The sequence below is a fragment of the Meleagris gallopavo genome, chromosome 3, assembly GCF_000146605.3.
Source record: "Meleagris gallopavo isolate NT-WF06-2002-E0010 breed Aviagen turkey brand Nicholas breeding stock chromosome 3, Turkey_5.1, whole genome shotgun sequence".
NCBI classification, from domain to species: domain Eukaryota; kingdom Metazoa; phylum Chordata; class Aves; order Galliformes; family Phasianidae; genus Meleagris; species Meleagris gallopavo.
Genome location: NC_015013.2, coordinates 68,499,049 through 68,510,608, shown reverse-complemented (window position 1 = coordinate 68,510,608; position 11,560 = coordinate 68,499,049). Strand labels below are relative to the sequence as shown.

At 39.4% G+C, this 11,560-nt stretch overlaps 1 protein-coding gene and 1 non-coding gene across 2 annotated transcripts in view; both read left to right on the top strand.

Moving 5' to 3' along the window:
* The window catches only part of RMDN1 (regulator of microtubule dynamics 1), a 12,069-nt gene extending 717 nt beyond the window's left edge, over window positions 1-11,352 (top strand). Inside the window, exons 2-9 of the mRNA XM_019614128.2 lie at window positions 1,068-1,155; window positions 2,059-2,218; window positions 2,838-2,927; window positions 3,571-3,626; window positions 5,523-5,610; window positions 7,292-7,322; window positions 10,042-10,175; window positions 11,171-11,352. Coding sequence (XP_019469673.2) covers window positions 1,068-1,155; window positions 2,059-2,218; window positions 2,838-2,927; window positions 3,571-3,626; window positions 5,523-5,610; window positions 7,292-7,322; window positions 10,042-10,175; window positions 11,171-11,209 — 686 coding nt within the window. The 3' untranslated portion in view covers window positions 11,210-11,352. The remainder of the gene's footprint in view (window positions 1-1,067; window positions 1,156-2,058; window positions 2,219-2,837; window positions 2,928-3,570; window positions 3,627-5,522; window positions 5,611-7,291; window positions 7,323-10,041; window positions 10,176-11,170) is intronic.
* On the top strand, window positions 7,439-7,510 carry TRNAE-CUC. The gene has a single exon. It is a non-coding gene; the product is annotated as a tRNA-Glu (tRNA).
* Window positions 11,353-11,560: the final 208 nt, after the last annotated feature.

Sequence of the window (11,560 nt, the reverse complement as noted above, 5' to 3'; positions counted from 1 at the left end):
TTTTTCTATACAGCTTCAAAAGAATGATCAACCTGCTTCCATTTGTGTTTTTTTCCCCTCCTAACTCCATTTGTTCTCATGTTGGAATCCTGTATTATGTATTGTCTGTGAAATGTTAATTCATGTACTATATACGTATATATATCAGATTATTACATTAATTCATTTACATATTTATCTTACTGCATCACTTTGCTGCAGGGAAGTTGGACTCATTGCAGGCAGTTGGATTAGATGACCTTTAATTGTCCCTTCCAACTCAAATGATTCTGTGATTCTATGATTATATTCAGCTAGTTGTGGAAATAGTGATCCCACATCTCTGTTGCCAGTTTTAAAATGTTTTGTAGAAAAACATATTTAAATGTCATAAGTACGATGGATGCTGAGGGCATAAATGGATGCACTAAAAAGGCAGCTCTGATTTTTTCAAAATCCTTAAGAATTTCATCTGGAAGATCTCTGAGCAGCATTTCATTTTGGTTTGCTGAGTAAAAGAATGAACCCTACTCAGCCTGCAGTTGTCTTTAGCAAAACTGTGGAACCATATGAAAACCAAGAAGAAAATTATGTGTATGTGTGTGTGTGTGTGTGTGTGTGTATATATATATATTTATTTATTTAAAGTGATTAGATTTAAACTCTGTGCATTTACTAATGAAAGTGTTTCAGCACTCACTACTCTACTGCATTTGCTTTTCTGGTCATATTTTTCATGTCCTTTTTTTTTTTAATTTCCTGCTGTTTTCACAAAGAAATTGCTTCTGCTGTCTGGTGTGTTAAGAAAAACGCTATTAAGTGTTAAATCCATTAAGCACCCTAAGCTCTCTGCGCTACTGAAAGCCATTTCTTAATTCTGTATATTTGGCACTGTATCTCCACCTAGTTCACTGTAAGTAGCTTATCTGAGTCTACCATGCAGTTGTGTACGATGGCCTAAAAAATTCCTAACTTGTTCTTTGTGTTTCAGTTAAATTGTCTTGCTCTAAAACATTTTGTTTATGCCTTAATATCCTAATTAAGTGTAATTTGTTCTTCTGTTTCCACATTTTTCATCTGTTCTTAAGTGGAAGAAGTTATAGAGCAAGCAGACTACCTGTATGGGAGTGGAGAAACTGAAAAGCTCTATCGGTTGCTGGTTCAGCACAAAAATAGGTACTTGACTGCACTGAATATCTTCATGTTACTTTGACTTCTTTTTTTGTGTTTTTCTGTGCCAGAGTCCAACTAATATTCTTGTTATGGTATGCTGGAGAGCCTTCTTTCAACTTCTTTTTAAGTAGGAGAGCATTCTTGATTTTTTTTCCATCCTGGTAGAAAAGTGAATGAAGAAAGGACATAGTGATAAGATGAGAGGAAGTTCAAGTTATATTAGGGGAGGTTCAGTCTGGCTATTAGGGAAAATTTCTTAGAAAGAGTGGTGAGGTATTGAAATGGGCTGCCATAGGAGGTGTTTAAGAACTGTGTGGATGTGGGCCTGGCTTAATGGGCATGGCTTAGTGGGCAATATTGGTGGTAGGTGGATGGTTGGTAGAGGTCTTTTCCAACCTTAATGATTCTGTCTGATTGTTAGCTGAATGCAGTTGTGGAAACTGAGGGTTAGCACCACAGTTTTTCATTCTTGCAGGGAGATTTTTTTTTTTCTTTGTTTGTTTTGTTACTTAGAAAATGCTTTAAAATATACTAGAAAAAGTTGCAGTTGTGCGTAGATGCATTGCAATGACTAGAGTACCTAGAATTTAGGTATTGAAAACTTTTGGGAGTCATTGTTTCATTTCATGTTCATTGCTGATCAGCTACTCCTCCTTTTAGTTTTCATTTGTCCCCTGTTAGGATTTGAGTCTGAATGAAAAAGCTCCTTAGTTATCTCCTCAGGCAGTGTATAACGTCAGGCTTCTATCTGTTGCTTGTTACCTTTAAGTTCTGTGCAGCCCAAATGCCAGATGATAATGCTATTGTTATATCACCCTCTTGAGATACATATTGAAAGACTGATTCGAGACCTTTGCTTGCTTTGTTGCCATTATTTCAAATGTTGATGTTTCTGTTCATAACTAGTGAGGATGCAGAGTTGTTATGGCGGCTGGCACGAGCGTCACGAGATTTAGCTCAGCTCAGCATTACTTCTGCAGAAGAGAAAAGACAACTGGCATATGATTCCCTTGAGTATGCAAAAAGGGCACTGGAAAAAAATGAAGCAAATTCTGCAGCACACAAGGTAAGCCAAACAAAATAACGTAACTGAAATCTTGTTCTTTGATTTCTGCCAGTGGAAACCTCAAGTAATGTCACCGTTCTGTTTCAGCAAGCTTGTGTGTAATTTAACTTTTCAGTTAAAAATGAGTGACTCTGACTGTAATTCTCAGTCACTTCTAGTTCTTGTTGATATGTTTCTGAGATTAGAGGATACAGGAAATGAAAGCTGGTTCAATGTGTGCAGGATCATACCATTTACAGTTGGTCTCCTCTGACATAGCGTAAAAAACGTTTCACACACCACCCTTCCAGCATGCTGTATATGTGTACCAGTAGTTCTGTAGAGTTTTGTTGGAAAGATTTCGGGTCTGGCTTTATTCTGCTGTTGTTTTGGGCTGCTTCTCTCAAGTAGGAAGGTAACAAAGTATGATCAACAGTGTTGCCATCTTGGGTAAGAAGAGGACATTGATTCCATTATCTGCTCAGGCTAGCGCTTTGCTTGGCTGCTAAAACTGTTCATAACAAATACTTGCTGGGTGGTGGTGATAGCTGTCCTGTTTTTTGTTTTTTGTTTGTTTGTTTTTAATGTTAGTAGATATAGTGGTTTATTAAATATTTTAATTTTGTACTTTGAATTACAGTGGTATGCGATTTGTCTCAGTGATGTTGGAGATTATGAAGGAATCAAGGTTAAAATTGGAAATGCCTTTGTTATCAAGGAGCACTTTGAGGTAATTTAAATGACTGCCTTAACGTGTCTAATACATAGATTGTGTGCGAGTTAGGAATTATCTTTTGGTGAAACTTTGCAAATGTGAAATCTCCTGGTATCAATTTGATTTGAGGGTTATTGTGCTGGTTCTGGGTTCCAAATCAATGAGGGATGCAACTTAGCTCCTACATTAACAAGTCCCTGTGGAAGAGAGTGTTGAGACAACTGAAGTGCTGCTGACATCTCTTAGGCCTATATTAAGTCTAGCTGTGCTACTGAGAAAAGGGTGTGTGGCTATCACTGTAACTGTGCATTAGGTAGCAGTGAAAGACAACGGCTGGAAAAGATGAAGGTCTGCTGACTAATTTTGTTCTACGAGAAATAAGATCAAAATCTCAATATGTCGAGTCTTATGTGAGACTGACCTGCTAAACTTAACTGCTCAGAAGTCTGTCAGTATCTAGAGGTTTTGGAGATGAGTGGATTCAGTTATGCACAGAGCAAACACTGCATCTTTGAAATTCTACACAGGGGTTATTGTGGTTTAATTAATAGTAGGGCAACAAGTCAGCTTGTTTTTTGTTGTTGTTGTATTTTAAGCCAGATGTGTCAATTAAACTTTTTTTTCTTTAATAATTAATTTTATTTTCCTCCTGCACTAGAGAGCCTTTGAACTGAATCCGAAAGATGCAACATCAGTTCATCTTATGGGCGTTTGGTAAGTTAACATGTGGCAAAGAAAAATGCTAGAATATACGCCAGAATACGGCAAAGAACAATGCTGGAATAATTCAGTAAGCCTGCTTAATGGGAAGATTTAATCATGCCTGTAAAGCATCTGGCTGTTAACTCTCAGAAAGATGAAAAATAATTGTTCATTTTAGTTCTGTGTTTTACTATATTAAAATATCAAAAACTTATTTGCAGATGTGTGTGTATCTCCACAGCCCACGTGAGAGGCTGTGAGCTCTGCTCATTTTGTTCTGGCTAGTATGAATGGAGACAAAATTCAGCGCTGAATCAATATTGAATTTCACTGATGGCTGCCACTTAATACAACCTCTGTTTTGGGAAAAGCAACCAAATGCGATAGATGTTCAAAATACTGTATTTTAAAAATTACACTTAAATAAATGCAGCTTATGAGTGCATATGCATTAACTAAAATCTCTGAAACTGTATTTACTGCTTAGTGAAATTTGTACTGTTACTGTTGCAGTGCAGGCAAAGGTCTAGAAGTACAGCTTTTTGTGCTAATGGCCACATTTCTGTGGAGGCAGTTTGGCTGAATGCAGCATCTTTAATTTTTTAGTGGGAGTCTCCAGGCACTGTTTCTGGTTATTTAGTGTGGCAGCTTTGGCCTCTGTCAAATGTTCTATAAGGAAGCTCAGACGAATAGATTGACAATAAATATAGCCTAAGTATTCGTAGCATAAATAAATAAATAAAAATTCACAGCCACCTTTTATATAGCTTTTCTAGGCTGTTGGATGTCAGTGGAAACTACAATCTATAGCTCTGAAGTTTTGTGTTAGTTTACAGATCTCAGTTTTTCCATATTTCAGCACTATTTATTCCCACATGACGTAAGCACTGCAGCAGCTCAAGTGTTTAGGCAGATATGTATGTTCCCAACTAAATGAGTTTTGCCATGTCCATTTTGAGATAGAAGGTCTGCTCTGGAAAAGCACTTAAGATGTTGTAGAAAAGATGATGAGAAATACTGGGTCTGCTATTGCTTTTGGCACTAAAATAATCACATATTGTATTGTTAATTATATTCATTACTGAGTCCCAGTGCTTCTTTGTCTGAAGCTGGATTTCAGTAACACAATTCTTGAGCCATATTCTGTAGTGTATCCTGGACTGACCCTGTCTTATTCACATTTCTGATAAGGCACACCTGTTGGCAAAATGTAACTGGGATGGTGTATTCAGTGTCCTGCCCTCTCCTGACCCCCAGGCACTTCTATATTTGCATTCATTAATTGTTCACCTCCTCCCATATGCTCTGCTTCACACTAATAATATAAATATTCCTACAATCACTGTGTGAGACTAATACAAGAAAGTAGCGTTGTTTAATGTGGAATCTGGAATGTTCTATGTACATAGAATACTTAAATATTTAATTCTTTCATCATCTCTGAAATAGGTAACTGATTACCTTTGTTAATCAGTAGGTAGGAATGGCCTAGCTTAGAACACAGCCGTTTGATTGCTCTCGTTATTTTCATTCTTATCAAAGTCTGTCAGGCTGCAGACCTGCTTTTGTAGGCAATGTTGGAGTAAGTTGCGCTCGGTTATTGCAGATATTTTAGAGCAATATGAAAAATGCATTAATAGCTAAAATACTACAAGCTGAAAGGCTGTCTGGTGGTTAATAACTGTCTCCAGCCTCATGTACTCAAAGCTCCCAGTAAAAGATGCACCAAAACATCTAGCAGCAATTTCAAACACTTGGAGTTGGGTTGGGCAGTTGTAAGAACTTGTGCTGTGACTGCGGTTGTTGTGGCTCTTGGCAGTAGCTGGTTATGACATCCAAGATACGAACGTTGATTCCAAACAGAGGAGTAATGTGAAAGTTATATACAAATGTTTCCTTCTGCTCCAGGTGTTACTCCTTTGCTGAATTGCCATGGTACCAACGAAAGATAGCTGCAATGCTGTTTGCAACACCTCCGACTTCCACATATGAAGAGGTACAGTGGGAAAATGTTTCACGTTATTATTCACCCCACAAAGCTGTTGATGTATTTTTACTAATTTCCTTGACAGAACTGACCTCTTAGAAGTTCTTAGAATAGCAAGCAATGCCAATTATTTTCTAAACAAAACTGTTCTGATGGAATAGATATGGACTTGTGAGTTTGCAGCTATCGTTAATAAAGTGAGAACAAAACGGGAGAGTGAGGTACGTTTAAAAATCCAGTAAGCCTGGAATTTTTTCAACTATGGCACATAGAACAGTGAAAAATGATTTTGTGAGATTTCTGCAGCAGAGAATAGCAAGCTATATGGAACCTCTTTACTATGATCACAGCAGATAGCTGTGTGCTAGTTTCAGTGCAGATGATTTATAGAATCATGTTATACTTTGGCTTTATCTGATAGGAGTATTAGAGTTCTTCCCTTTATTTTAAATGCAAAAAGCAACAGCTTGATTTATTATTATCCACTAATGAATACCTTTTTCTCATTCACTGGTACCATAACGTCTGTTTTTCAGAGAGGTTGAAGTATTTTTTGGTGGTCTTTGCTGTGAAAATTTCTGCTGTCAGATACCCTGAATCTTACTGTGCAGAGGTCTGTGTTCTGGGGTGTCTAACACAGTATGCATCTTATTTATGTGCACAGATATAACAGCTTGAAAACTAGATTGGTCACAGAAAAGCTTCCTGTAGCTGCTCTAATCTTTGTGTTCTGTTAGAACAATAAAATCCCTGGCGCACAATCTGTTGTTGTTTTAAGTTGAGCGGGATGAGGAGTCACTAGAAAGTAATTGCAGAAGACTGCTTGAAAAACAGAAAGTTATTGAAGAGCTGATTGAGGGCAAAAAAAAAAGAAAAAAGAAAAAGAAATAGAACTCTGTAATGGAATGTCAAGCTTTTGAGTTTTGCTGAAAATTACCCTTAGAAGAATACAGTATCAGCCAGGATTTCCGCAGAACTTTGCCAATCCCAACATCGAGCTCTGCAGCAGTTCAAGTCACTGAAGAAATAAAACCAAATTCTGTAGGTGAGCCATGCTGATAAGACTGATACAGTTCAGTACAAAAACTGCTTTGTAGATGCATTGCCACTGTAAGGTTTGTGGCAGTATTTTCTCTCCAGCTGGTGGCATCAGGAGGAGATAAGAATGAAGGTTCTGAGGAGCGGGATGGAAAGCTAGCTGAAAAATGTGTGTGCATTTCATAAGGGTTTACTCTCTTTGGGTAGGATGATACTGGATGATGCTTTGCAGGAATTGGTTCTTCCCAAAGCATTTGTCGATATTAATGACAAGATCTTTTTTCAGTTATTAAGTTTATACTTGACAGCTAGCTTGGAGGGATTGTAGATGCGCTGGAAGGTAGAAATAAAAATGATCTTGACAAGTTGAAGACTAGAAATAGAGCATCAGAATTTTTAAGGACAAGTAGAAGGTGCTGTACTTAAACAAGAATGACAGCGGCAGGGAATGGCTGGAATAATAGTGCTGTTGAGAAGAGGTCCAATCTGATTGTACACCAAATGAGTATCATGCTGAATTCCTGCAAATAAGATGATGGATGGGACAAACAGATGTCTTTCCTCAGCTATGTTGAGCATGCGCAGTGATTTGGTTTGACTACTGTGCTCACCTCAGTGTGCCTGGTATTAAAGACAGCCTTATCTTTTGCAGGCCCTTCGTTACTTCCACATGGCGGAGGAAGGTAATTCTTGTTGGTTTGTGCAGACGCCATATTCGCTTTTGTTGCAAATTATTGTATCTTGAATAGTGTGCAACTATAGCAGCACAATACCGTCACTGCAGGAGTTGTTATCACACTCCCTGGTGGTCTAGTGGTTAGGATTCGGCGCTCTCACCGCCGCGGCCCGGGTTCGATTCCCGGTCAGGGAAAGCATTATTTTGCAGTAGGCCTCCGCCGTTAGAACGGCGTAACGGTGTTCCGGGCGGAGTCCGGCTGCGCGCTACGTCAGCCCGCGGGCCAGGAACGGCGGTGGTTCTTAAGTCAGCGCTTAACCTGCAGTACTGGGTGCAGTTCTGGGCGCCCCTCAGTGTCGGAGACGGCCACGCAGTGGAGAGAGTCCAGCAGGGGGCCACCGAGATGGCGTAGGAACTCGAGCACACAGAAAGGCTTGGGGGGTGGAGGAGGGGCGAGCCTCGTAACTGTAAATACCTGAAGAAGTGCCGAGAGGACGCAATAGAGCCAGGCTGGGCTCTGCTAGGTGGTGCCCAATGCCGGGACACGGGCAGTGGGCACAAGCTGGAGTGCCGGAGAATAGGCAGTTAGAAGCTGTGGGTCTGATATCTTCTTTGGATACCTTCAGAAGCCCACGTGGGCTCAGGGTTGCTCGTACTTGAGCAGGTTTTGGGATGCATGGTGTTTGGGGTGCGTTGGGGGGTCCTTCATGCTTTTTCCTGAGGCATTCGACTGGAATGTGTTATTGCAGGGCAAAGAGGCAAACAAAAGTGAAGTTTCTACATCAGCCATTCTTGTTCATTCTTAATGTTCCAAAACCCCCTGTATTCTCAATAGGATGACAGAGACGACACTTTTATATGATTTCAGTTGTCACTGGGATCAGAGTACCTATCCAACTGGCAGCAAAAACTGTTGTCATAAAAGAAAGTATGTAACTATTATTTCTCCATGAGAGAAGCCCCAAGTAAAACTGACAAGCTAAAAGATAAGGGAAGGAAATGTTCTGTGAAAGAGTTCTGTATAGATGTGTCAGTGAAGTCTGAAAGAAAGGTTTATTATCTGCCTTTCCCTGTGTGTCCGCTACTGCAGCTGTGGACTGGAATGGTAGACTTCACCTTAAAGCATGCCTCCAAAACACTTTCGTATGTTTACCTGTATTTGATGTTATATGTATACATAAATAGAAGGGCTGCTTTGAAAGTAGTGCCTCCTATTTTATTACATGGCCTACAGTGTCAAAGGCAGATGGTGGTATGGCAGTAGAGGTTGAATCTTCCCACCTATGTGCCATTTCATTTTGTTGCTGTGTGACAGATGGCTGTGGAGGGGCAGCCTAACAAAGTGGCATCTGACATGGAAGTGCATAGGAAGCAAAGGTATGTCATTGACTGCCTCCATGTGGAACAAACGGCACCCACTGACATTCACTGATGCTTACTGAACATTTATGGAGACCAAACAGTGGATGTCTGCACAGTGGTTGCATTTCTGTAGTGGCACAGTGTTCACTTCTGCTGTTGCAGACTTTTACAAACATGGCATGCAAAGTCTTGTTCATTGCTGGGGAAAATGCACAGCTAATCATAGTATCATAGATGTTGGAAGGGACCTCTGGAGATCATGGAGTCCAACCTTCCTGCTAAAGCAAGTCCCCTACAGTAGGTTACACAGGAAGAGTGCCCAGACAAGTCTTGAATATCTCCAGAGAAGGAACTCCACAACCTCTCTGGGCAGCCTGTTCCTGTGCTCAGTCATCCTCACAGTAGAGAAGTTCTTTCACATGTTTGTATGAAACCTCTTGTGTTGCATTTTGTGCCTGTTGTCCCTTGTCCCATTGCAGGCGTTACTGAAAAGAGCCTGGTCCAATCCATTTGATTCCCACACCTCGGATATTTATAAACATAGATGAGATCCCCTCTCAGTCTTTTCCAGGATGAACAGTCTCAGGTCCCTCAGTCTTTCCTCATATGGGAGAAATTCTAGGCCCCTAATCATCTTTGTGGCCCTAAATAATAGTAGTGACGTGTTGAAAAATAGTGTTTTGTAGCTGAGAAACTGCTCTATCAAATAGTGTTATTGTGCCCATTGTAACTGTTGTAGTTTCCATACGAAAATAAATAGGAGGCATTACTTTTGGAGCAACCCATATATCTTACGTAATTTTTATATTATATATAACAATATGATATATGTTTTAGTATATCTTTTTTTTTTTAAACTGATGTTAGTGTATCCTTTTGTGCAGCTATGATTTTTGCCTGCTGGAATTTGAAATGTTAAGGACAGAGGAATAGTCAATGACTAAAAAAAATCTAACAAGTATTGGAGTATATAACCCTGATAGTGCTAAGGGCAGAGCTACAGCTTACTGTTGAAGTTCATGCATACTACAGACTGGGTCCCCCAGTTGGAAGAGGGGATGGGAGCAGGCAGCACTCTTGCTCTCAGCCTCTGTCTCCTTTATCAAACTGCACTTTTTCTACAGCAAGGCATTTACCTGCATATGTGTACTTCATAGTTGTGCAAAATGCGCTAGCTAATGTAACCATATAGGAGACTAAAGTCTATAATTTGTAGCAGTTTACACTGTGTTCCTTTTGATCCAAAGCCAAAATAATATTAGTCTTCTTCTGAAATGAGGATTTAAAGGAGGGATGCTATACCGTGGTTTTGATAGTATGCTGCTCGTTATCACGGAATGCTTTTCTCTCCTGTCTCTGTACAGCTGACCCAAATTTCTACAGCAAAAATTTACTCTTTCTGGGGAAGACATACCTGAAGTTAAACAACAAGAAGATGGCTCTTCTGTGGTTAAGCAAAGCAAAGGATTATCCTGCACATACAGAAGAGGATAAACAGGTAGGAAGCTAAGAACTGAAATGGTAACCAACCTCTGTCACATCATGGAAACAGAGTGGCTACCTCAGTAACTTCTAGCTAAGTACCTGTATTTCTGCATCACACCCAGACACCAGAAAATCCTGTCTTGTAAGGCTCTGAATACAATGGTTAGAGATATTCTGTTAATAAAAAACAGTGATGGCTTTCTGGTGTGAACAACTACCCATCCTTAACTGTTGCTGAGGTTAAGGCAGGCACCTGAGTTAACTTCTTCTAAAATGCTGCACAGCTGCTAAACAGAGGTGACACCCTCTCCCTTCTGTTGGTCACTGTGTAAAACAGAATTGTCATTGGTGCCACAAACATAGGAACCTAAACAGTGTAGTCCAGTAAGAAGGAAACTGAACTGCTGCAGAGAAGCTGGAATTCTTGTGTTTGGCAGAGGTAGGGCCAAGTAGGTATTCTGAACTTTTTTCACCTCCTACTGCCTGCAGTATTGGGCTGCCCAATACTTGCAGTGCCTGCATGCTTGCAATGTGAGGGTCAGAAGCTTTTTATTCCTTAGGTACCACTGATCATCAAATTTTACTATATTTTACTCAGAATCCTTAGGCACAGGGAGTCTGGCAAACAGTCTTTCATATTCCTTTAACTGCTGTCTGTAGTTTTCAGAACTCTAGGTTGGTTGGTTATGTCAGGAATAGGGTAACTCAGTACAAGCTACTTTTAGGCTAATAGTAGCAAATCAAGAGTTCATCTACTGCATTCAACCCAACTAAACAATATGTTTGATAAGTCAATTATACTGAAAAGTCTGGTTTAAGAGGTTTATCCCCATCCATGTTTAAAACATTAAGCATCTTAAACTAGGGGAAAGTAACTGACTAGTCTTAAAATAACAAATCTATAGAATTGTGGTGAAGCTTTGGAGTGTTTCCATGATAATAAGCTTTGCTAGAAAAGCCTGTAAGCACAGAGTATTATTTTGTTACGAGTGTATTTTTATATTTCAGGTACAGAAAGAAGCTTTGGAGTTGCTTAATTCTATATAACAAGAAACAAGATACTGGGAATTCAGTATCTCAGAGTAAGCAGCATAGGAAAAGGAATCTAAATACTATTTTTTTTTCTCTTGAAGTTGTTAATAAAATTACTATTTCTATTTCTTGTTTCAATTAAACTATCAACTGAAAGACCTGTTTTATTATGTCAATCTGTCTGTTAACTTAGAGGAGAATAAAAGGCTTTGTGTATTTATACCTATAAATACACAGGGGAAGGGGGTGATGCATGTTTTTACACTTCACCTGTGAGAAACTAATATAACTTTTAAGGAAAAGAGATACAGAACCACAGTATAATTATGATTTTTTTTTCCTAAAGCATTCTGCTGTATTGTGAAA